This window comes from Erithacus rubecula, assembly GCF_903797595.1.
Source record: "Erithacus rubecula genome assembly, chromosome: 5".
In the NCBI taxonomy this organism is placed as follows: Eukaryota; Metazoa; Chordata; class Aves; order Passeriformes; family Muscicapidae; genus Erithacus; species Erithacus rubecula.
Window position 1 is genome coordinate 4,195,900 of NC_136687.1, and position 23,820 is coordinate 4,219,719.

General features: G+C 45.3%; 2 protein-coding genes across 3 annotated transcripts in view; one reads left to right on the top strand and one right to left on the bottom strand.

Moving 5' to 3' along the window:
- Nucleotides 1-1,275: 1,275 nt before the first annotated feature.
- FABP1 (fatty acid binding protein 1) lies at nt 1,276-4,371 on the top strand. The gene is made up of 4 exons (XM_079306081.1): nt 1,276-1,426; nt 2,451-2,623; nt 3,647-3,739; nt 4,259-4,371. The coding sequence occupies exons 1-4, from the start codon at nt 1,360-1,362 to the stop codon at nt 4,307-4,309; spliced, it is 384 nt and encodes a 127-aa protein (XP_079162207.1). The 5' UTR covers nt 1,276-1,359; the 3' UTR covers nt 4,310-4,371.
- Nucleotides 4,372-6,212: 1,841 nt separating this feature from the next.
- The window catches only part of SMYD1 (SET and MYND domain containing 1), a 19,835-nt gene continuing 2,227 nt past the window's right edge, over nt 6,213-23,820 (bottom strand). The window contains exons 2-10 of one of the 2 annotated variants that reach the window (XM_079306053.1): nt 22,188-22,364; nt 21,398-21,611; nt 19,835-19,965; nt 18,033-18,071; nt 15,156-15,348; nt 10,959-11,051; nt 9,777-9,940; nt 8,073-8,241; nt 6,213-6,645 (exon numbers count right to left, since the gene is read on the bottom strand). In XM_079306053.1, the coding sequence (XP_079162179.1) occupies nt 6,487-6,645; nt 8,073-8,241; nt 9,777-9,940; nt 10,959-11,051; nt 15,156-15,348; nt 18,033-18,071; nt 19,835-19,965; nt 21,398-21,611; nt 22,188-22,364 (1,339 nt within the window). In that variant the 3' untranslated portion in view covers nt 6,213-6,486. The remainder of the gene's footprint in view (nt 6,646-8,072; nt 8,242-9,776; nt 9,941-10,958; nt 11,052-15,155; nt 15,349-18,032; nt 18,072-19,834; nt 19,966-21,397; nt 21,612-22,187; nt 22,365-23,820) is intronic. The other variant, XM_079306054.1, reaches the window with a different exon arrangement.

Below are 23,820 nucleotides of genomic sequence, written 5' to 3' on the forward strand. Positions count from 1 at the left end.
TGTGGGAGGCACACATGTGCTTCCAGGTGGCCCACGGCCAGAGAACTTGGCTGACAGGAGGCAGGGATCTACCAGCTCAGGCTGCTGCCAGGACACAGCAGAAAAGGTCAGTCACCACTGTCCCCATGAAGAGGACACTGAAAAGGGACATGTCAGCACAGCCCCATGTGACACTGGGCTATTCACCTGAGGCAGGGATAAAAATGAATGCAGTTCCTAATGTGGCATCATTCCTGGGGGGATAAAATGGAAAAAATAACCCCAAAAGCTGTTTGGAGAAACTGCTGAGTCAATCTACCCGTCCATATATACTCTCTGATCCTGCCTGGCTCCCTCCATGGTGCCTCCATGGATGATGTCCCTATGGATTTTCCCCCATCCCAGCCAAGGACAATTATGCAAGATGACTTTGTGAGGGAGGAGGCATTCATTGAGGCAAGAAGCCAAGCCTGAGAGTCCAGACCCAGAGGATGGATGCTCAGATGCCATGAAGCAATCTGGGACAGGGCTGGAAGAGGAGCCCAGCTCTGAGTCCTGCTTTGGAGGGAGGAATCAGGCTCAGCTTGGAGGCTGCTGCTGGCCCTTCTCATGTGGTACTTGGGAGAATTGCAGCTCCAAGAGCTGGAATGCTTCTTCAGTACACGAGTGACTGTGGCTCCTACAGGAAAAGGAGATGAAAGCAGCTTGGTAGATCACTGATGGCAGCAGCTGTCCATCCACATAGGACCACAGAGGTGGAGCCTGATTCAAAGTGCAGTCTTCAGGTGGGCCAGTGCAAGGCCAGGAATTGATTTGGAGTATTTTTCTTAGAGGACAGCAATGTGTTTGTGCTGCTGCTACTTCGGGGTTACACCAAAGCTCACCAGCACAGGTCCAGGAGTGAGTCAGTCCCTGCCAGTGTGCAGCCACTATTCTGCTCATGCTGAAGACCCACCAGTGAGCAGAAACCCCCCAGTGTCAGGTCCAGGGGACACACAGTCACCACATTCTCCTCCTCCAGTTACGTGCTTCCAGACAGCAAACTCATTAAATGATTCGGCTCGTTCCTCTGATAATGAGCCTCTTTGCACAATTATTTTTTTAAAAATAATTTGTTTATGGATGCCACATTGTGACTTCCATAAAATGCATTTTATGGGGTTTCCCTGCCCCCACGTTGTAAATTGTGTTCTGTAAAATGTAGAGCAATTTATCACTGACCATTGCCCAGTTTTATGTTAATGTTTGAACATGCCCATAAACCAATTACATCATCTTACCTGTGGCCAACTTTTAAGGCAGAAGGATGATATAAAACCAAGCTCTGCTTGCCAGCAAGGCACCTTCTCTTGTGTTAGGAGCACAGAGAACATTTTCACCATGAGCTTCGCTGGAAAATACGAGCTCCAGTCCCAGGAAAACTTTGAGCCCTTTATGAGAGCCCTTGGTAAGTGTCTGTATGTGCTATGTGCTGCTTTGTGTCCTCAGATCCCACTGATTTTTGGGAGCCAACTGTGCTGATATGATGATGATGATGCAGATTGAGACATCTCTGAGATTTCCTGGTTTTGTCTGTTGCCTTGTAATTATTGGTATTTTAAATGTATTTGTGTGGACATGTGATCTCAGAAGAGAAAGCATCTCTCTCTCTGGGGCTAGGGGTCAAGAGATGATGGGTGAAGTTTTATGGCTCACAGGAAGTCAGTCCTGGCAGGTTCTGCAGCCACTGGCCAGTGTGGCTGAGTGCTGCACACATGTGATAAACCAGCAGGACCTTGGTGGCTTAGGGGCACTGCAGATCTGCTCCATCAAGCTGTGAAATTTGAGGGCAAGCAGGACATTGCTCAGCCACTGCACTGTGATGCTTAAAGCGTCACATCCCACCATTCACCAGAAAAATAGTTGGTGTGTTTTAAATGCTAAATGATGAATGTGTCTGATAGATATCCACTTGTGTCTGTGACAGGGAATGTGGTCCTGCAGGGATCCAAGGCTTTGCACTATTTCTGCACAATTATGTACCAGGACTCTACCTGTCAGATCACCTCCAGGCTTTGGAAGAAGACTTAATAAGCTGGTTCTGAGGAACCCTGAATCTCAATTAAGAAACATTTTGTTCCTTTATTCTGTCTTAATTTAATCAATTTTTCCTTGCCTGTCAATGAAGGAAGGAAAACAGGATTTATTCTTAGACAGGGAGGTGATGTCTGTGCTCCCAGTCAGGTCAGCAAGACACGGGACATACCTAGTTCCCACAAAACATTCAAGATGACAGTATTAATCTTCCTCCCTATCAAACTCAGGGACACATGGGTCTTGCAGAAGTATCATCATTGTAAGGTTTTTCCACACTGCAATAGAAATTTTCCCAACTGTAGGTCCCCATAACCTGCTACATTGATTTTTTCAGTGGCAGCAATCTGCCCACAGATGGCTCCATCGTTCACTCAATGTCTCTTGTTCCTGGACAGGGCTCTCTGAGGAGGAGATCCAGAAGGGCAAGGACCTCAAGAGCGTCTCAGAAATTGTGCAGGATGGGAAAAAGTTCAAGGTTACTGTGACCACTGGCTCCAAAGTGGTGAAAAACGAGTTCACCATTGGTGAGGAGAGTGAGATAGAGCTGCTGAATGGAGAGAAAGCGAAGGTGAGTGAGCAGCCCCTCCTCTGCCAGGGCCATGGGGGCTCAGGGACATTAAATTTCTTTTTGAGCCATTCCCTCTGCATATGAACAAAGGGACTGGCCATACTACAGGTACTAATCAATGTACTGCACCTCCTGCAGAAGAAGCCTTGCATTTCTGAATCTATTTTAATAGTTGCTTTGGAAAACACTAGAAGCTGGTGTTTTAACATCCCATTTGCCTAAGGGGGATAAAGATGCATTGGTAAAAGTTTTTGACAGGAAGAGTTCTGAAAGATTTGAGGTGGAAAAGGATTGACTTTGTGTCATGTTGCAATACAAAACATACCTCTGCCTTAATTTTGTCAGATAATTAATTCATTTTATCAGATAATGAATCATAAACCAATAAATCTCTCCTCTTAAGTCCCAGTAGCTGTTAGCTTCTCTGCTAGCCTTTCCCACTGCTTCAGGTTTCCCTGGGTGAGAGATTTGGCAAGAAGAGGAGTTACCACCCTTGAACTTGAGTCAGCTCCCATTCCTGGATATTAGTTTCCAATGGTTCATAGAATGTCAAGGCAACACCACTGGTGAATACTGCCTCTCATCTCTGCCTCATGAGAAGATGGAATTGCAGGGACTTCTAAAAGCAGGAGGGGATGATCCCCAAAGAAATGAATGAGGCTCTGAGAGCTGTCCCAGCTGTGTCATGATTTCCAGTATCACTGCACTCCCTTTGGCATAAACCATGGGGAAACAGTTATTGGAAGAGTTTTAACCTCTTTACATCAGCAGCTCAAGGGCAAATGAACACATCTTATAGCTGGACAGCACAGATAAACAGAATTGGGCTTTGCTGTCTTATTTATTTGATTAATTTCATTGATCAGTGGCAGCTGCCCTGGGGGTGCTGGTACTGTCTGTAGCTTTTTTAGATGTGCAGCTCAAGTGGTTGTGCAGTCCCCTTCTGCTATGGCAGGGGAAGGACAAAGTGCAGGGGTGGAGGTGATCTCCAGCAATAACATGAATGCTTCTGTCTTCCACCAGGTTGTTGTGCAGATGGAGGGTAACAACAAACTGGTCACACAGGTGAAAGGGATGAAATCTGTCACAGAGGTCAACGGAGACTTCATCACCTACGTAAGTGTGGAAGGGCAGTGTCTGGAATAACAGAGCTGCCTCTGCCTGGGAAGCTGCAGAGGCACTGGGAGGAGCTGGGGCAGAGCAGGTGCTTGCACACAGACTCTGCAGCCAGGAACTGAAGGAAGCTTCAGTTCATTAGACTATGATCCAGAGAGCAGTTTTTCAGACCCCAGTTCAGGCATAGCTGATCAAAGTTTCAGGTAATGAGGGCATGGTCTCACCCACCCAGAGCAACAGGTATGTGCCAGGGCTTGGCTTTCTTAGAGAAGAAAGGTGAGGCAAACTGATTCCAGCTGAGGGATGCCAGCTTATCCCTACCTGAGAAATCCAAAGCTTGAAAAATTCAGTTTATAAGAGATAGACTGGGCATCAATGCTGTTTTGATTTGCAACGCCAGATCCTAAATACAGTTTGGAGCTAAATACCATGATGATCCTTATGTGTGCCTTTCAACTTGAGATATTCAACAATTCTACAAATTCATAAAAAGCTAACAATTTTTAATTTCTTTTTCAGACAATGACCATGGGTGACCTCACCTTGAAGAGAGTCAGCAAGAGAATCTAGAAATCTTGAACATGCCAGTTTACTGTGTAAAGTGTGTCCATTAAAATAAAAATTTTATTGAAGCCTTTTCATTGTCATCAACTTTTCACTGCTACTGTAAATAGACACAAGCCTCCAAAGCTCATGGAAGCAATGGTAGGAATTGGGCAACAAACTGAGCTAAGGGTGTGCTGATGTTGGGGAATGGGGAATGGGGAATAGGGAATGAGGCAGGGCACAGGCTCAGAGCCACTGAGTGACATATGCTGATGAGTGTCCTTCCAGCCCTTTCCTGGGGACAGGTGCCAGCACCCTACTGGGGATGCCCCAGTGGGTCCTGCACCTATGGCTGATCTGGGCTGGGGAGCACTGGGCAGGAAAAGGGCTCTGTTCCCTTTCCTTACAGACATGGCCAAAGTGATCAGGGTGACCAACTGGGACAAATAATTTGGGGTGGTTTAGGTGGAGTCAAGGAAGTGCCAATGATCCTGTTTGGAAAGCTGCCTTAGGAAAGAAACCATCATGGGCTACCAGCTGCTGTCTTCATCCTCACACCTCTGCAGTAGGATCCAGCCCTACAGGCTCTGGCCACCCCATCCCCATGTCCTCCCCACCAGCAGGAGGGTCACAACTGCCTTCAGGTATCCAGTGTGTGTTTCACCCCAAGCTGCACCTGATAAATTGGGTTGAACTGGAATTAAACACTTCTTCTAGATTGAAATACAGGTTTTTGTCTCCTGGCAGGAGATGGGCTGGTTGTTCTCAGTGTAGACAGAGGGAGCACCAATGTCATCTTGCTTGGCACTTTAGGCCAAATGGGGTTTTCTGCTGCACACAGGAAAGGAAATTCTTCCCTCTTATCTGCCTTTTCCAAGGCTAGTGCCAGGACTCCTCTCTGCCCAGGAAAGGATCTCATATTACAGATCAAAACTGATCCTCATGCCAAGAACTGAACCAATTATGGATTGCCACACAGGGCAGCAGAGGCACCTCACAGACAAATGGAAGGGCTTAGCTAAACAGTGCCTAAAAAGCAGATGTTGGGTTTTAGTGAACTCAGATCTGGAGAAATATCAACAAAAACACTGAGAAATGTCAGAGAGGAAAACACCTGGTTTTGTTTTCTTCTATTATGCTGAGAAGCAGGTAAGGGATTCTGGAATAAACCTTTTCCTCTCCTGGCTGCCACTGAAGGTCTGCAGGAAATCACTTGAATTTTAAGACATGCAGGCAGAAAAAAAAATACATTTTTTTTAATATAGAAATCCAACTTTAGCCATTAGACTTCTCCTTGGTTCTGTTGGCAGTCCACTGGAAGCTGATCTATGGACTATCCCATTTTTCCTTAGTGCAAAATTGATTAAACACCTAAGTCAAAAAGCAGGTGTTTTAAGGCATCAATGCCTCCAACTCACCCTAAAAATCAGCAAGTGTGGATTCCCCTCCCTGGAAACTGCTTGTCCAGTTAGAACAATCCACACAGCCAGTGCACCAAATTATAGAAACTGGCTTCTGGCATGGCCCCATGTCTGTCACTGCAGACATTTTCTGATTTGTAACTAAGGAAAATGATTTATCAATTAACTTATCTTGATGTGGGGGTTCCAGTTAGTCTCATTTGCAAATGACCCAGTTTGATGTTGCACATGTGCCAGCTGCAAAATCATTTCCCAGCAGTTTTTCACCAGAAGAATATAATTTAACACAAAACACCACCTGTGGGTCTAGTTTAGTTTGCATTCATTGCCCACAGGTGTATATGACACTTCTTAGAACTGACTTCCCACTTCTTCCATCCCATGGACACCACTGGAAAGAAATTATGTCATCCCAAGGAAGTGGTAGAAGCCCTTAGGAAAAACCAATCAAAATTTAACAAAGGAATTCAGAGTCAGGACACGTGTAGAGAGAAACAGGCTTCCAATAAAAATGTAAATAATTTTATAACAGGGTTTTTTGCTTTGATTATTTAATGCCTTAGTGATAGAAAAAGGGATGTTGTTTCTGCCAGGACCTCTTCTGCTTTAAGCCCTCAGAAGAGTTTTCAGGATGCTTTCCCAGCAGGTCCATGCTGTCAGACCTGTGCCACTGGAAACAATCCTTGTGGATTTATCACATTGCTGTATCACATTCCCAGTGTTTGGAAGTGCCACAGGTGGTGTTACCCTGCAGGCATGAATTGGTGTCAAGCTCCAGCTTTATTCCTTTTTGTGGAAGAGGCTTGGTGCATTCTCATTGCTGGGCTCAGGCATGACTTGGATCTTCTGGTTCTTGAGGGCAGCTTCCCTCATCTTGTAATACATGAACTCGTTCTGCTGGAACATGCGCAGCTCCATCTCCGTCTGCACACGCATGACCTGGGGGACACAGCAGGTCACAAACCCTGTGGCACAGGGGACCTTGAAGCAGGGGAATCAAACACTGCCAGTATCAGGCACTGTCCCCAAGGGATGTCCTAGGCATGCAGTGACTGAGACCTTGCCCTCAGTGTCCCACCAAAGCTGACTGGACTCAGACATTCTGCTCCTTTCTCACTCTCATTGCCTGTGTACTGAAGAAGGCATCAGCCTTTCCCACCTCCAGCTTTTCCCCAGGCTGCTGGGAAGCCTCCTGCTCCCAAAATTGATACAGGACCTAGAGGTGAGGCTGTGCAGAGCCAGGAAATGGGTACACTTCCCATCCACACCCTGGGCCTGGCTCTGGGGGCAGCCCATCACCGGGGTGGGGGTCACCTCAAGTAGGAGAAAAGGGTTGTTCAGTCCCATAGTTTCACCCTTTACACCCCAGGATTCATCATCAGCAGTCATTCCTAGTGCTGCATTCTAGCTGAGGATCAATAGGGACTCTAGGATGCACCTAAAATATCCTATTTTTATACCTGTCTATGTGCATATTCAACCTTTTGTTTAGAAGCACAGAGATGTGCCATTTATCCCCTATTTTCTTCCTAAAATGTGAAGGGAAACAGAAATGGAGGTGCTGTGTTTCATCTTTTGCTACACATATGGAAATATCCAACAATTTGGCTTTAGGTAGTATATATTCATTTTTCTGAAGATATAAAATTGCACCAATAAAGGTCATAGGTCTGCTATATGGGGACTAAGACATCAATAAAGGATTTTCTCTGGTATCCTGTAATTTTTGGTGGATAATAAAGGAGAATGCTATAAAGCAAACAAGTCACATGAAGTGAACTAGGGGCCAAAGAAATGCTAGATCCCCAGCTGGAATTGGAAATAATTCCTCACATCTGAGCAGATGTAATTCCCTGGGATCTCCACTCTCGACTCTAAGCTAGGAAATCCACCTATCAGTCATCTGAGGAAAAAATACACTGCTGCTGAGAAGGAGTGGGGAGTGGTAAATAAAAAAGAATGGACACCAATAAAGAAAATCTGGTGGTAAACTGGGCACATCTACCACATGTAATTTGATATACTCAAATTGCAGTGACATCCATCTGAGAGCAGTGAAATCAGCCTGTTGGAAGAATGGGGAGCTCTGTCTTTTGGAACAGCAATTTCAAAGAAGATTCAGGGGCTCAGCTGCCATTTCTTATGCATATTCTGATGCAGAATAAAAGCTGTTTTTCAGGGATGAAAATTTCCAATAAGAAAGCACATGAATTTCCCAGCAGAATGTATCATGATCTAGATAAAGCCCCAGTAAGAAGCACTCAGCACTTAACACATCCCTCAGCTCTTATGGGCAGTTGTTTCTATGGCTTGACTGTAACCTTGCCCAGATAGAGAGCAGAGACAAGACAGGAGATGAAACCTACCTCCAGGTCCTTGGTGATTGGGTGGGAAGGTCCATGGGTTATCAGGAGAATGGCATAGGCTTTACAGATCAAGCCATGGCCAGCTTCAATGAGGCCAGCGTGCCAGTGAGTCACTCCTGCCCGCATCACAGCCATCCCCAGCTGTGCATTGTTGGGATGGTAAATTTTCCTGGAAAAACATTGGGTAATTTTAGTTCAGGAGAAATCTGGGTTCCCAAAAGTGTCACTGACATGATATTTTTTTCCAAAGAGCAGGTTGTTTACTCAGGTGAAGAGCCTGTTGCAGTCAGTGCCCTGAAATGTGTCCTTCTTAGAAAGGGGCAAGGACATATCACTCAAGGACAGAGCTGTACAGGGACACGAGTTGTGAAAGGTGGGGTGTGAAAAGTTCAACATCTGGCTCGGAGAAAACCAAGCTCTGTCATCTCATGCCAAGACAACACCATGCTCTGTCAGTATTTTGGCACAAACAGAACACAGATCTGACCCTACAGCTCAGCTGGCACCAGCTTAACTTGACACACTTAGTGGGGTAACAATGCAATAAACACCAGTTTCTCAAAGCAGGAAGAGAAACAGGTGGTTCCAGAAACTCCAGAAATGTTCATCTCACCCTCTGCAAGTACATCCCTTCATCTGGGAGTTTTCAGTGCCTAAGTTGGGAAAAAGGAAACCTCTCCTCTACATCCAACTTTAAAAGCTGAAGCAGAGTTAGAAGCTGCTTGGGCTTAGTGAAAACCTGCCCTCAAGGGATTCTTTGAAATTTTGAATTGGCACTTAAAGCAAGAAAGGAAACCACCGAGGTCCTCACCATGGTCTGAAAAGCTGAGGAACACAAAGGGGAAGGAATTTTCTCTCAGTCAATTAGCTCAGTGCCAGAGCTGGGACATGAAGTTGCTTGTCAGGCCTGCAAGCCAGGGAGGTGACTCTGTCACCCCTCTGCAAAAGAGCAAAATATCACAGGCCTTTTGGGGAGAACTGACCAAAAAGACAAGTAATGAGTGGGAGATGCCCTCAGCAGGAGAGTGAATGAAATTATGGATTAGGCTTTTCTCTCTTCTCTACAGTTTCCATTATTTTTCTTTCCTTCTTTTTTTTTTTTTTTTTTTTTTTTTTAATTCTGTTCAGTACTCATCAGTCCCATCATAAAACCTCAGTAATAATAAAGCACATACATTTTAATGTGAGGTTTAGCCTGGATCTATGTGAATTAAACGTGAATTTCTTTATTCTCACCAGACTTTTACCACAGAACTATATAATTAACCAAGACAAAATCCATGTACTGTTCAGGAGTGAGGGGATAACTTGAGTGACAGCCATTTGGCAAGGCTTCTCTTTGACCTCTCCTCCTGCAGGGTGCAGGGAACAGGCCATGCCCTGCAGTCACAGCCTCTTTGTCCTACATCCAGGTTTTTTGTCTTGCTATCAGGACAGCCCTGAGATGCTTCAGAGACAAAACAAAAAGGCCAGTGGGAAGATGTTCCTAAACCATTTACCAATTCCAGTTTAGTGAACCAGGGTGTTTGGGAGCCCTTGTGCATTTAAGAAGGGACCCCTCTCTGTCTGGTGGTACAAAAAGGTCCCCATATGAATTTCACCACCACTGCCCTGAGGGGAGCAGACTAAGAAAATTATTCCTGTAACACACTGCTTCACATGGCATGAGCACAGAGAGCTGCCAGAAGTAGGGCACAGACTCACAGGTAGCCATCCACCATCCTCTTGGCATAGTCAGCTGCTTCCTCAAACATCTGCAGGTAGGAGAGCACCTCCGAGGCAATGCTGAGGATCCTCAGCAGGTAGATGTTGGTGTCCCCCAGCACAGGCTCCTGTTTCTTCAGGCACTCACGGCACAGCTTCACTACCTGAGCGTGGAGGAAGCAGGGAGAGGAAGGTGAGTCCAAGCACCTTTGGAGCTGAAGCTGCCACACCAAAACCCTGTGGATTGCACAGTCCATACCAGTGCCAGGCTCTGTGAAGGTTGGGGAAGAGAGGATGTGCTTTGATTTGTTGAGAAACATCAGACTAGGTAAATAATTGGCATGCACAGCTTTCTCTCCCAGGGTTAAACTCATAAAACTGGTGAGGAAAAAGGGATGTCTACTGCTCAGGAGAAGAAAGACTCTGGGATGCTGGGTATTGTCAGATACCAAGTGCCTGTAGGACTCATACTCCAATGCCATCCACCAGCCCCCTGAAAATACTCAATGCAAGGAATGCTCTTAATGACCCCTTGGGTCTGGAAACACAGAAGTGCACTGTTCCATGCCTGACCTAGCTGTGAGTCAGTGTCCAGATTTCTGTTCTAGGGGACTTCACCTTTTCCCAAAGACAGTTAAAATCCAGAGGTCATTACTCCACCTGGAGTGGTGTCTGAGGAAAACAATTAAATATTTTCTGAGTGAGCAAAAGAGGGGGGAAAAAAAGAAATTACTTGAGCTCTCTCACCCATTGCCCTTGTAGCTTGGACTCCAAGGTGCAACATGGTTCACCCAAACCACATGCCTATCCTCAGCACCCAACAAATGAGCAACACAAGGCACTGAAGAGATCAGCACAAAGACTCCTGACATCTTATTCCACTCCCAAACCTGCTGTCCTGCTTTTTCTGAGGCCATCTGGCAGAGCTGCCATATTACAGCTGCTCTGTAACTCCTGAGTTTCACCCAGGAGCCCTGGGTTCAACACCTGTGTCAGCCAGAGGTGCTGGAAGTCACCTGAACCTCCTTGTGTCATCACTACAAAAGAAGTTAGTCTGGGATGCCTCAGACATAGTTGTATTTGCAGTTGTTTCATACATAAATCAGGAAAGCAGAGGGGGGACAAGGCCTCCTTTCCTGGGCAGTGTGTGTGCAGCAAGAGAGCACAAGTACCAGGACTCACCTCGTGGTAATTCCCCTCCATACGAGCCTTGTTGATCTTCTCCAGAGTGTCCTTGGAGAGCTGGATCACCTCCTTCACTGTGTCTGCAGAGGGCTGGGGACAACAGCAGGAAAACCACTGAGGAAAATGCACTGCCTCACACGTGCCAAAATATATGGGTTGAAAGGATGCTTGGTCCAAATCAGCTTAGTGGGATGTTTCCCACATCACCACTTCCTTCTGCTCTTTGTAAACACCAGTGTGCCCCTCAGACCTGCCCAAGGCTGAAATGGGCTGCAATGGTCCCACTTCCAGGTCAAAAGCTCCTGCTGACTTCTGTGAGAGTGTTGCCCACCAGAGTAGTGGCCATGTGCCTCTGACATGCATGACTAGGTTCCCCAACTCACCCCACCACTGTTCCACTCTGGAAAAGGGACAGAACTCACCCTGCAACTAAGAGGCCACATGAAATACCAAAGAGGCTGTGAAAGCCCCCAGATGGTGAGTATCAGGTGCTTTTAGTGCAGCTGCTAGAGAGAAATGAGGCTCTTGAATGAGAGATTGGTGGAATAGGAAAGATCCCTGAATTTTACCTGCCCTGAAAAATGCTGCCATAAATTCCAAATACTCTAGGATAGCTGAGCTCAGATTTCAGCTGCACCCAGATTGGGAAATGTATTTTCCCATACACCTCAAAGAAGTTTGTGTTCCACCACACACTTAGAGACATGAAGCACATCTAGGAACACATGGCAAAATACTAATGAGATCATAATTTGCTGCCTCCTCTTTCTTCCTTTGATACTGAAATATAATGTGATATCCAGCACAACCATTCATCTTCTGCTTCTCTGAGCCCTTCAAATTTGCATTTCCCAGCTATTCTAGCTGTCATGACCTTCCTTTTCATAAATGAGGAAATCTGAAATCAGCCCATACCCACATGACTCTGGGAATTTTTGGGGAGATCCTGGTCTGGAGACACACAGCAGAGGCAGCAGCCAGGAAAGACCTCTGGGTGTAGATCAAAAGCAGAGTCCCAACATTGCAATGAAGGATGCAAAGACTGGGAGTCAGGACTGTAGGACTTTCCTATTGCCTTTTTTCCACACCTGGTCAATCAGACTTTTCAGGAATCTGAAATTCATCTAGTTGAGAAATCCTCTTCAAAGTTTAGTATTGAAAGAAAACTCATAGTTTTCAGATCCATTTACCCTATCTGTTTACAGATGCATTTGTGCTATGATTTATTATTCTATACTCTTATCCTGAAGCTATTGTAGCTATTGCACATTGAAGCTAGCCAGATTTGGGCAGCTGTCTGAGCAGCACCCAGAGCTGGGGCATGGGGCACATCCAAAGGCAATGGTAATGTCAGTGCAAATCACATTGCTGTGCTGTCTGAGTCAAGGCTCCCAGAATAGGGACCTTCAACAGCATTTCCACAGTGGCTTTGTCTAATAAAAATCCTCCCTTGCCTTTGCTAGACTCCTAAGTCAGTTGTCACTATAAACAATGGGAGTTTGCTGCTCTTTGGAAGGGTGAAGGACTGGAGGTCAGAGCAGTTGCTGAGGATGGAAGCTGTCCATCTCCCATGTATTCCTAGCACTTTTTCCACACAGCTGTGAGTGCTGCTGCTCCCAGGCAAGTGTGCCTGACCTCAGGAAATGTGACACAGCCAGCGTGCTCTGAGGGTGAGGTCAGCCTGGACACTTATTGTCTGTGGATGGGGTGTATTTTTAATAGCTGAAATCATGCACCTTGCTTGCTCACAGGCTTTTTCTGCACAAGCATTTCAGACTGTGGAGGACATTCCTGCAGAAGTGAATGTTTTCCTGCTGTGTAAGCACCTCTAATGTTCACAAAAAGGGGATGGTGCATGTCTAGTGGAAGGGAAGGATGTCCTTGCTCCTGGTAGGGCAGGTGGAATGAGATGATCTGTAAGGTCCTTTCCAAGTCATATAATCCTGTGATTCATGGTCTCACTGTCCATTCAAGGCTTGATAGCAGGTGTTGAATGAAGGATGAGATTTTTTTTATGCTGTCTACTGGAGAATGTATTCAAAAATTATCCTGCAGAAAGCCAGATAAAAATCCTTCTGCATCAGAGAACTGGGGTCTGGAACAACTTTATATTACTGCTGTCAGGATTAGCTGTAAGATGAAGCTTGATAATTTAAAGTGGAGCTATATAACAGGGTCTTTTGCACAGGGGGAACTTGACCCAGCAAGGAAAGGGTCTCCTCTAGTCCCATCTCCTGTGTCTGATAAGGGAGCTCTCCTATATCAGCTCTATACTATTTCTCTGAACCTTTCTCAAGGAGAGATTTACACTCTGCAATATCCAGCCTTTCCTGGCCATCCCTCTGAAAGAATTGCAGGACTGAGCTTGGCTTCCTGGCACCTCCTGAGAGGGAGGCTGAGAGTTCTGTGCTCCTTCCCAGGCATCTCACTGGGCCTCTCCTGGTGGCACTGCTTCTGTAAGTCACATTTCCTCATCCCAGCTTTTCTGTTTGTCTCCCAGCTGAGCTGTACTGTCTGATTCATGGTGTGACTGCTCAACAGTGCAGATCAATGACTTGAAGATGCACTTATTGCTCTGCCTTGCTTTGCCTTCCCTTATATACTTTACAAGGCTTGCAGGAGTAGAAATCCCCAAGATAACACTGTCTGAGGCCATAAAACCTATGAACAATTATATCCTTGGGCAGAGGAACTGAAAAGGAGCTCTTAGAGCTGCCAGCACACTCATAAAGTGGAGCTGCTGACCAAGCAGCACATCCCACTGCCAACAGCAAGACACAGCTTTATACCCTCCTACTTGGCTTGTGAGACTTCCAAGGAAAAGAAAGATTACTGAAAAATGAGCAGTTGAATATGGTAATTCCTCACAGTCTGCCCAAAGCAAAAATGTCAAGTGATGGTGTAAATTCCTTGTGACAGGCCTTTGCAAACAGGGACTGGAAGTTCAGGCTTCCCACATTCCTGGAGATGGTGTGATGGTACCAACCATAGAGTTTCAGCATCACTCGTTAGTCCTGCCACCTTGGATCACCTGCAATACATTTCTTTTTCTGCACTCAAAATGGAGATTCCCTTGCAGTTTCTCAGGAAACAAAAAAGCAAAACAAAACAAAACAAAACCCCAAACAAACAAAAAAAACCCCAAACAAAAACCCCATTAAAACAACAAAACAAAAGCAAAACATCTACAGAAAAAAAACATCCCACCACAATCTAAATGCCAGCATTTCTCTCAGCTCTAGACCTAATTTTCCAATATTTTTGCATTCTGTCTATTGATGGACTTTTAGGTTAAAGGCAACTTCTGGGGACATTTTTAAATTAAAAGCTGTATACTTATATTGCATAATAAGGATTAAACTGGCCTTGAACGGTGAGCTTCAATTGGTGTGCCAATTCAAGGTTCAAGGTTCAGTTTTGTTCTCATTTTTTCGCATTGGCATTAATCATGCTTTTACCAAAATCTGACTCTGTTCCCATGAAGAGTGTCCCTGTGCTGAGAAACCACAGTCCCAGAGACTCACAGATGCCTTGGTAGAGGAGATGCAGCCACCACTGGGTTTGGACATTGTTGGAGCCCAGAATCCGGGGAGTTTGGGGTTTTCTGGGCTTTCTGACCCTAACCCCTGGACAACACTGCTTTTGACTTAGGGTCTTGGAGAAGGCTTCCAAATTTGAGGATGGAGTTAGAGTCATGGGTGTGTAGTTGGAATGGAAGTGTGTGATGTCACATGGTGAAGGGTTTTGAATTTGAAGGTTTTGGAGTGTGGTGGTGGGTATGGGACAGAATGGAGGGGTTTAGGTGTTGTCTTTTTCTGTCTTCTTTCTTCTTCTTCATAGTTTCAGGTAGTGGTTTCTGGTTGAATGGTTGGTGCTGAACTGCAGGTCATGACAGTTTGGTTATTGAGTCAAAGGTATGATGTAGGTGTTGGTTCTTTATTGGACTGTTTGGCTTTGAAGAATCTTGTAACTAGATAAACTGAGGCCTCCACTTTGCTCATTTTTAGCTGGTAGCTAGAGGTGCTGCAGAACTCTCTGTACTTAAGATAAAATCGAATAAACTACCAAGTCTGGACATGAGAACATTAATCTCCTCGTGTTTTTAATCCTAACTCTGAGTAAAAACAGAAGAAAATGATGACAAGCCACTAATTAAGTGATGCAGTTACCACATTTACACAGGACAAACCATACCTTGCTTTCCCCTGTTTTCACTGCCAGCATCAGGTCATCCTTGAGCTGTTTCTTGCAGTGCTCACAGGTGCAGTCGAAGTAATATTGCTTCTTGAGCTGCTTGCGCCGCTCCTCGCTCAGGCTGAGGAAATCCACGTAGGAAACAGTCAGCTCATCCCCCGGAGAAATCTTGCTCAGGGCCCGCAGCTCGATCCTGGGGGCAGAGGAGGGGGCTGTGCATTGGGAGAAGCAGCAGAAGTGCAGCCACACATTCCTCAGGGACAAACCCTGCCCTGCCTTGCAGAGGTGAGCCCTCGCCCTAAGGCACTGCTTGGTCTTCAGGGAGGCAGTGCAGAGCTGAGCAGCACTCTGGTTAACTGAATGCACAGCAAGAACACAATCCCACCAGCTTTTCCTGCCCCTCTACGAGCCCCTGGCAGGGACATGTGAAGGTCTGAGCTATAAAGAGATTATGGCTCCATTACTATACCCATATGGGGGCTGAACCCAGACAGCAACTTTTAGTTTGTTGCAGGAGATCTCACCAGAAGAAAAGCATGTTGAGATCAGAAATACACACCAAAATGCTGGGTTTGGATTTTGGGTCTTTTTTTAAGTGCTGCTTTGCATGCTACCCACACATCCCTGGCTACCCTCCCAGATCCTGAGCTCTGCTGCCTTTGGTATCGTTTTTGCTTTGAAAAGTGAAGACAAATCCCCTCTGGGTGCAGCATAAGAGATGCCCTCACCCTGTTCATACATTCTACATAAAAGCTTAGAATAATTATCTGGAGAGGGTCTATTTTTAAATAGATCGTTTGACCTATTACCACAATTCAATTGTCAGTCTCTGTTACTGAAATCTGTGGCAAGCCCCTGATGATGAGATTTGGAAAACCAGATCTTTGTACTTGCCTTTCCCTCATGTCATCCTCTGCAAAAGGACTTAATGTGGAAATTCAGTCATTCCCTTGCTGTTTCACTCTACTGAATCTCCCAGTTACTCTGGGCCATCTCTCAGCTGTAGGGGCTAAGCAGGCACAACTGGCTAGACAGTTTAGTCAGAATGGGGAAAAAATCCATCAAATACCAACTGTGAGGTGGTTCTTTTGCATCCACCTCCTCTTCCAAGTACTAGTGAGCTCAACACTGTGTTTAATGTGCTCATCTGCCCTGAGATGGGTCTGGGGGGACCTGTTGGCTCCCACCTGAACATGAAGTGCTCTAGGTGAAACCCAACAAAAGCCTCATTAAAGGCAGAGGTGGTAGAGACTCACAGGTATCACCAGGTGCTTTAAAAGTGAGCCTTTTGGGGAGGACATGACTTATTCTGTGTGATCATGACTTTGCAAAGGGATTGTAATTGTAAAATTTGTAATTGTAAAAATTGTAATTTTCCTGTAATTCCCTTCTAATTCCCCTGGAATTCCTGTTACAGGCTCTCAGTACCAAGGATGTAGCTCTGAGTCTTCCAGCTCTGCTAAGCAGCTGTCAAAATTCTTCTCCGAGGCTGGTCTTGATCTTCTCTGGGTGTTGTCATATCAGCAGCATATTTCACACAAAATTTATCTCCAAACATGCCATTGTCAAGAAGGGCAGCTATTAGTTATGTCACAACCACAGGAAAATGCCAGGCAGAGAAAGGTACAACCAGCTACTTCAGCAGGAAGTGCACAAAAAAGAGCAATTCCCATCTGAAAATTTACACATATAAACATTCCTGTTCACACTTCACAGGATCCTCGTTCCAGTGAGCCATGCAACCAGAGAAGCAAAATCCAGCCTCTGACTTTCATGATGCCCCTGATAGCCCAAGCACCATAGGGGTATTTTAAGCAGCATTCCTTGTGTGGAGGGGATTGATAGCCTTTGGGGTAAGCCAGGAAACACATGGCATATTTTAAATACTGCAGTTAAAGAGACACTGGCAGCCAGGAGCACACCACTGAGCTTGTCAAGGGCTCTTTTCCCCAGTGGCTGCCACGAGCAGCTGGGACCTTGATAGCTGCATGCACAGGCACAGGGAGTGCCTGATAGCTCAGAACTCAAATTGCCCCAAATAGCAACTCTAATCAGAAGTGAAATTCTTCCCCCACTTTTTTATGGTCCTATCTATAATGTACTGAATGAGATTCAGTAGTGAAGAAGAGCACTTCAAATGCATTTCACATTTTCTTTGGGGATAATACATGCCTGCTTGAAATGAAATTTTAAAGACAACAGTGTCCCCTGAAGAACACTGACTATAATATACCAAATGCCATGAGTTAAGCAAAGATTTTTTTTTTGCACATATTTTTGTGATTTATTTAGTTTGGATCAGGTAACAGTGGCATCATTAAAAGGTGGAACATTAATCATGGATTATGATAAAAAGGAATTGAAACCTACATTTCATGGTACTGCTACTGTAGGCAACACATTCCTCGGGCACAGTTTGTTGCAGGAGAAACGTGGAGTATTTAGTATGTCAGTAACAGTCATTTCTCATCTCCTAATATGCAAGGTTTTATTTTGGGTTGTACAAGATTAGCAAGACCTTGTTCTGACTTTCATGCTCTTGCCATGATAAAGAGAGGAGAAATGAGAAGTGGAGAGAGGAAATACTGACAGGGAGGAAGCCAGAGGACAGGGTGGGAAGGCAGAGAGGGAATTCGCCCTGGGAAGGACAGTTGCAGTATTACCACTATCATTTTAATTTACTACAAAATGCAGAGTTAAGTGAGGTTTGGGTTTAGTGGGGCTTTACACAGGGGAAGAGAAGTTTAGAAGACAGGAAAAATGGAATTTGGTGTAAACAGAGGGAGCCCCTTGGGGTCTTTGCATCTTTTCCATTAAACACAGGGCGTGAGGGGTACAGGGTAATGGAGGAGAATGATGCTTTCAAGACTGACCCACCTCATCTGTGTGTGGAACATTGATCTTACAGCCTCATGACTGAAAGACAAAACAAACATCTGCAGTTTACACATGTACAAGTACAACATTAAAAAGAAAATGGGTACAATGCATAGCACTGGACATTGTACTGGCAGGAGACAAGGGGGCTCCCTGTGCCTGGCTCATGTGGCACTGCATGAGAGCTTCCCTTTGGATGTGCAGGACCAAACTGCCCATCACTTGGTGGAAAACTGCCCTGGCACTATGATTTTAGAAGTGGTCTAGGTCAGGGAATGTGCAAAACCTGCTCCTGACATTTGACAGGAACGAGGGGACCAGATCTCCTGCACAGAAAGGTCTCCACTGACATCAGCAGTGGTGCTCTCTAGGGCACAGCTTGAAATGGAAATCAGAGTGGGATTTCAGCCACAATTTACCTGGCCAATAACCCAATGGTCAAGTTTAAAGTCAGTAACCAGATACATATGGGAGCTTTGACAAGCTGCCAGGCAAATAAATGCCATTCCTGTACTTACCCAGAAAGTCAGGGCTGTTATCACTGCTGGTTGCTGGGAGCTGTTTGGAGGGGCTCTCCCACAAGCCCAGTATGGATCCAATCCAGGACAACTGGATATCATAGCACAGACTCCAACCTGAGTTTGGATCAGACCCTATTTCCCACCTAGGTAATCATCCTAATTTAGTTCTGTTTTTCTCTTGACTCATTTACCAGCTTCTTGATAAATGCTGGTGTAGTTTTATCAGGGAAAACCAGCAATGATAACTGGAGTGCAGAACCAATGTGTTAGTTAAAAAAAGGAGAGGCTGGGGGGAAGAGGGGTGGTTAAGTTATAGCACTAATGTTTAGTGAAGACAGGGAGCTGTAAACTAGTAGCAGAAAGATCAGAGGAAATCCTGTGGCTGTGCAGTTTTTGGCAAGCAATTTCCCAGTTAATGTTTTGCACACACTGCAACATTCTGAGTCAACAGCACTTGATACCTGTCATGGCTTGGAAAATGGGAAGGGCAGAGCATCCCTCCTGTGAGCTACCTCCACACCCAGCTCTGGTGAAATATCCCTACATTTCCCACTTTTTCCATCTTTTCCATCTTTTTCCATCTCACTCATCCTGCAGAGGTTTTCTTACAGGACTTGAGTGGGAATAGGGAATGCCCAGAGACTGAGAGCATCCTGCACTCTCAGGTGACTCTGCTTGCAGATAACTATCACAACTGTCACTGAGGTCCCCTTGCTAAAGAGTGAATCAGAGATTAATTGAGATGGTACATCCTCACCAGATGGGGGTTGTGTTAGGAGTGGTTATAAACACACCAACAGATAGTGATACACAGCTGATTGCAAGCTTTGGTTAGGAGAAACTCTTGGACTGTGGACTCAGCATCATCCTTCATAATTTGCTCACAGGAATTACTCCTTAACTATTTTAAAATGAGGCTTCAATATAAGGGCTGAGTTCAACAGCTACTTACTACTTTAGCTACCTATTTTGAGTCTAGTTTAAAAACTCATAAGAAACCAGGAAAAAAATTCTTCCCTGGATTTGCTGGATTTGAGGTCAAATCTTATGTATTTTTTAGTGCATCAGATGAGAATATTTTAAATAACAGTGAGAGAAACCAATTTGTCTTTAGCAAGAAAATACTGTTTGGGTTTGATTTTTTTTTTTTTCTGGGCTAGAGAAGGAAATAGGAATGAAGGGATTTTCTGGGGCAGGGACCTGACACTGGGGGTGGCAGAGCCTGCTGAGTTGGCTGTTAGGATGCATCCCTGCTTCACCAAAGGAGAGAAATCCACTCACTTGCCATTGTTGAAGACAACAGTGCAGTTGGGCCAGCAGTCATGGTTGGCCTGGCAGAGGTTGGGGAAGATTCCCACACCAACAGCCTGCAGTCCTCTTTGGTCACTGAGGGTAAAGCCATTGCAGCTGATCTAGGCCCAAAACACAGGCAGGAAGAAACATCAAAGGAGAAAAAGCTGAAACACCCCAGTCAGGATAAAACATCAGAAGAGAAGCAATGCAGGACTCATGCAGAGGGACCAGGGCAGAGCTGAGTCAATGTTACAGAATATTTGCTGTCAGTCTTCACTTGGGATGCCCAAGAGAAACTTGGTTTGGTCATGCATTGATTTCCTTGTATTTGGTTCCTGAAATAATTCAGCAAAAGGTCACAGGAAAATGATTTTGAGGCAATTCAAGCAGAAAGCAAAGTTCACACTCATGAAAACAGGTATCAGTTAGAAATTAACCTTGACTGCTGCATTCATCCTGGTCATGTTTGCTGGGCTGCCCTCAAAGCTCATAAAAACCAGCTACTACTCTTTGCAGTGAATTTTCAGAATGGCTACTTTTGCATGACATACATTCCAAGAATGATTTTTTTCCACTTTTCCATATGATACACTATTAATTAGATATGAACAGAACAGTATTTAATCACAAACACAAATAATGGAAATATCTGCAAAAAGAAAATGTGATAAGATAAACCAAAGGAAACAATTACCCCAGCTGCTGATTATTTTACCCTGTTAATAGTTTTATTTCCTTTGTGGCCTGATTCTGTAGTTTTTCTTGCTTCTCCACAGACAAGCTGTGCTGATCACTAGCACATAGGGTCTCCCTGTGTCCAGTGGACTGGGTTTTCTTTCTGCTGTGAGTACCAAAGCATGCTGTGTCCTCTCCCTGTATTGGGAGTGGCAAAGACCAGCTTGTCTTGCACAGCAGCCACTGGCAGAGGGGTGAGCAGAGCCTGTGTCTCCTCTTGGCACTGTTGGAGGGGATACTGCAGGGATACCCAAGGCTGGGAGCAGAGCAGCTCAACCTGAACTGGAATTTCCCTCTCTGCTACACTAAGAAGAAAAATTTGTAGTTAACAACTTAGTAATGGATATTATTAAATACATTTCCAAATTTTTATTGATTTTATAATATATATTACGTCAATGTAAAAAAATCTAATGCACACTATATTAACAGACGTGTAATGTATCTACTAAAACAGATCTGCGATATTCAAATATATTCTAGGTGTATTTACTTTTCATATATTTTTATATATTTATATGTATTATATTATATCATATCATATTATATATTTAAAAATATATTTTCTCAGCTCTCCCAGGTGCTGAGAGATGCCCAGTGGGACTTGTGATGAAAATGCAGCATCTATGGTTGAGCAAACCACTTGTCTGCACATTTGGACAGACAAAATGTTTCAGCCTTGCCATGCCACAGTTTCCCAGTGTCAGTGCAGAGGAGAAGCAGGTGGGGAATGGGATGAAGTCAGCCATCCCCTCATCAGGCCAGCTGCAGAGTTTGTCCCCAGATCTGGCATTACAAACCCTCACCCCTCCATACCACTCCGAATATGTGGGAGATGAACTGCATCCCGAACTGCTGGCAGTGGGGTGGCCAGAACTCCAGGAAACTCTCCACATCAGCCCTGAGCTCCTTCCTCTCCTCGTCCCCAAAGCTGTCCACGTGGTTCTGCAGCTCGTCAATGGGCACCAGGCAGCCCTCGGACAGCCCGCTGCCCTCCCTCTCCATCTTCCACAGGATGCGGGCAGCCAGCCTGGCACAGCGCAGGGAGAGAGCAAACAGCACACAGATCATCTGCTGGGGGATGTGTGCAGCCACACCACTGAGCCAGCCTCAGATGGGGGCTGGGTGGTCACTCCCCAGCCTTCTGGAGGAAAGGGACACGCAGGGTTTTGTCCTGTGTTCTCATCTGGAGAAATGCTACACACCTACACACCCCACAGCTACTCCCATTTACTTGAGGATTCCTCTCATTTTTTATGGTGGAGCCAGAATGTGAAGACAAATTAATGTACCCTATAGGCAGATTGGGGAAGAATCCATCTCCTCTTTCACTTTTCCACCTACTCCCCAGTTTCCCACAACTCCTAAACCATTCAGGGTGAGTTTGCCTCACCACATTCAGAGTTTTTGAGACCCAACACCAAAAAAAACCCACCAAATAGGAGCACACCTCTTGCACCACTGATGTTCCTCCATGTACCTTCCCTATCTCAGGGGTGCTCCTGCCCTATCCTAAACCTTCTCCCACCTCCACCTTGCCCAAATCAGGTCACCCAGCTCTTCCTTGGCAGGGGGTGCCGTGTCCTCTCCCAGGTCACACTCTCACCTGATGTTTTCGGTGGGTGCCTTGCCATGCCTCTTGATGGCAGAGCACTCATTTTTGTGGCTGAGCCAGGCTGCTCTCTGGCAGGTCCTGTCGCAGTAATGGGCAAACTTGCACTGCCCGCAGCGGTGCAGCCGCTCCTGCCTCTTGAAGCAGGTGTGACAGATGACATGGGTCAGGCTGCAAGGACACAAGGACACCCTGGGTCAGTGAGGGCCAGCTCTGCCCAGTGAAGATCCTGAAAGTTTTGCACCCCTGGGCTCAAAAATGAACCCCTCAAGATTTTTGAGGAGGATGGAGAAACATCTCGCTCAGCTTAATCCTTGTGTTCTTGCCTGGTGCTGCTGCTGGAAGTGAAATGGTGATGGAATAGCTGGGACCCCTTCAAAAGGGGTGTTTCATCTTTGGGCGATTCAAATCAGGATTTTCAAGCAGTATACTACAATTGTATGCATGTAACTATAACCAAGGCTGGGGGAGGATACTGATGAAGAAGCCTGACCTCACCCATATGCCCCTTCATGTGCCCTGCTTTTGCTCCCAGAACTTAACTCACTGAAAAGCAGGGGGAGACACTTTGGTCTCTTGTCTAAAAAATTTTGGGACTTTCCCCTTGCTGCTAGAGAAGGCTTTTCACTGCCTGATTTGGTGTCTCCAGCTGTCTGCTTCTCCAGGCAACCACCCACTTTATCTGGGCCTCCAGCCAGGCTTGACATACAGGAGAATTTAAATTCCCATCACTCAGCCACTGCTGGTGCCAGAAGGGAGGATCTCCTCACTGCAAAAAGCTCAGGGATCACAGAGGCTTCATGATCAAAGGAGCATTTATAATTGTGCACAGCACAGAGTGGGGAAACTGAGGCATGGGGAAATAAAAACATGATTAGTGATCCCTTAAGGAGGATGTGCCACAAGCAGGAATCAGACTCACAGCCTCAGAGAATCCAGCCCAAAGATTGTCCTTCCTCTCTACTATACCTATATATAGGTACACACATACATATTTATATTTATATTTGTATTTATATTTATATTTGTATTTGTATTTATATTTATATTTATATTTATATTTATATTTATATTTATATCACAGTACATCACAGATTTAAAAGCAGGATGACCCAGACAAAACCATGTGCAAAAATAAGGTTTGGAAAATAAGGTTTAGGAAAGTGAGCAGTGCTGGAGGGAGCCCAGTTCAAGGCAAGCACCTGAGATGGGGCAGGGGAAAATGTGTCTGGGAAAGGGGGTGCAGGTGTGTCAAATGGAAGAGCTGAGAGCTGGTGGGAAATGTGAGGCTGTGCTCTGTCAGCTGTCAGGTCAGGGGGGCAGAGAGGTGCAAGAGAGATTGCTCTCCTTGTAAGGCAGAGCAGAGACACAGAGCTGATAAAACCCACATGGTTACATCGTGCCAGGAAGCACAGGGAGGTGTCTCATGTGGGGAATGGGGGCCCTTTCTGCCACCTGGGTGTTTTAAGGGAGAAAAGAAAAGAAAAGAAAAGAAAGAAAAAAAGAAAAGAAAAGAAAAGAAAGAACACTAAAAGAAAAGAAAAGAAAAGAAAAGAAAAGAAAAGAAAAGAAACGAAAGAAAGAAAGAAACGAAAAGAAAGAAAAGAGAAGAAAGAGAAAAGAAAAG

Coding starts and splice junctions, on each gene's coding strand:
- FABP1 (XM_079306081.1), top strand. CDS start 1,360: ATGAGCTTCGCTGGAAAATACGAGCTCCAGTCCCAGGAAAACTTTGAG. Junction 1,427..2,450: donor GCCCTTTATGAGAGCCCTTG/GTAAGTGTCTGT, acceptor GTTCCTGGACAG/GGCTCTCTGAGGAGGAGATC. Junction 3,740..4,258: donor ACGGAGACTTCATCACCTAC/GTAAGTGTGGAA, acceptor TTTCTTTTTCAG/ACAATGACCATGGGTGACCT.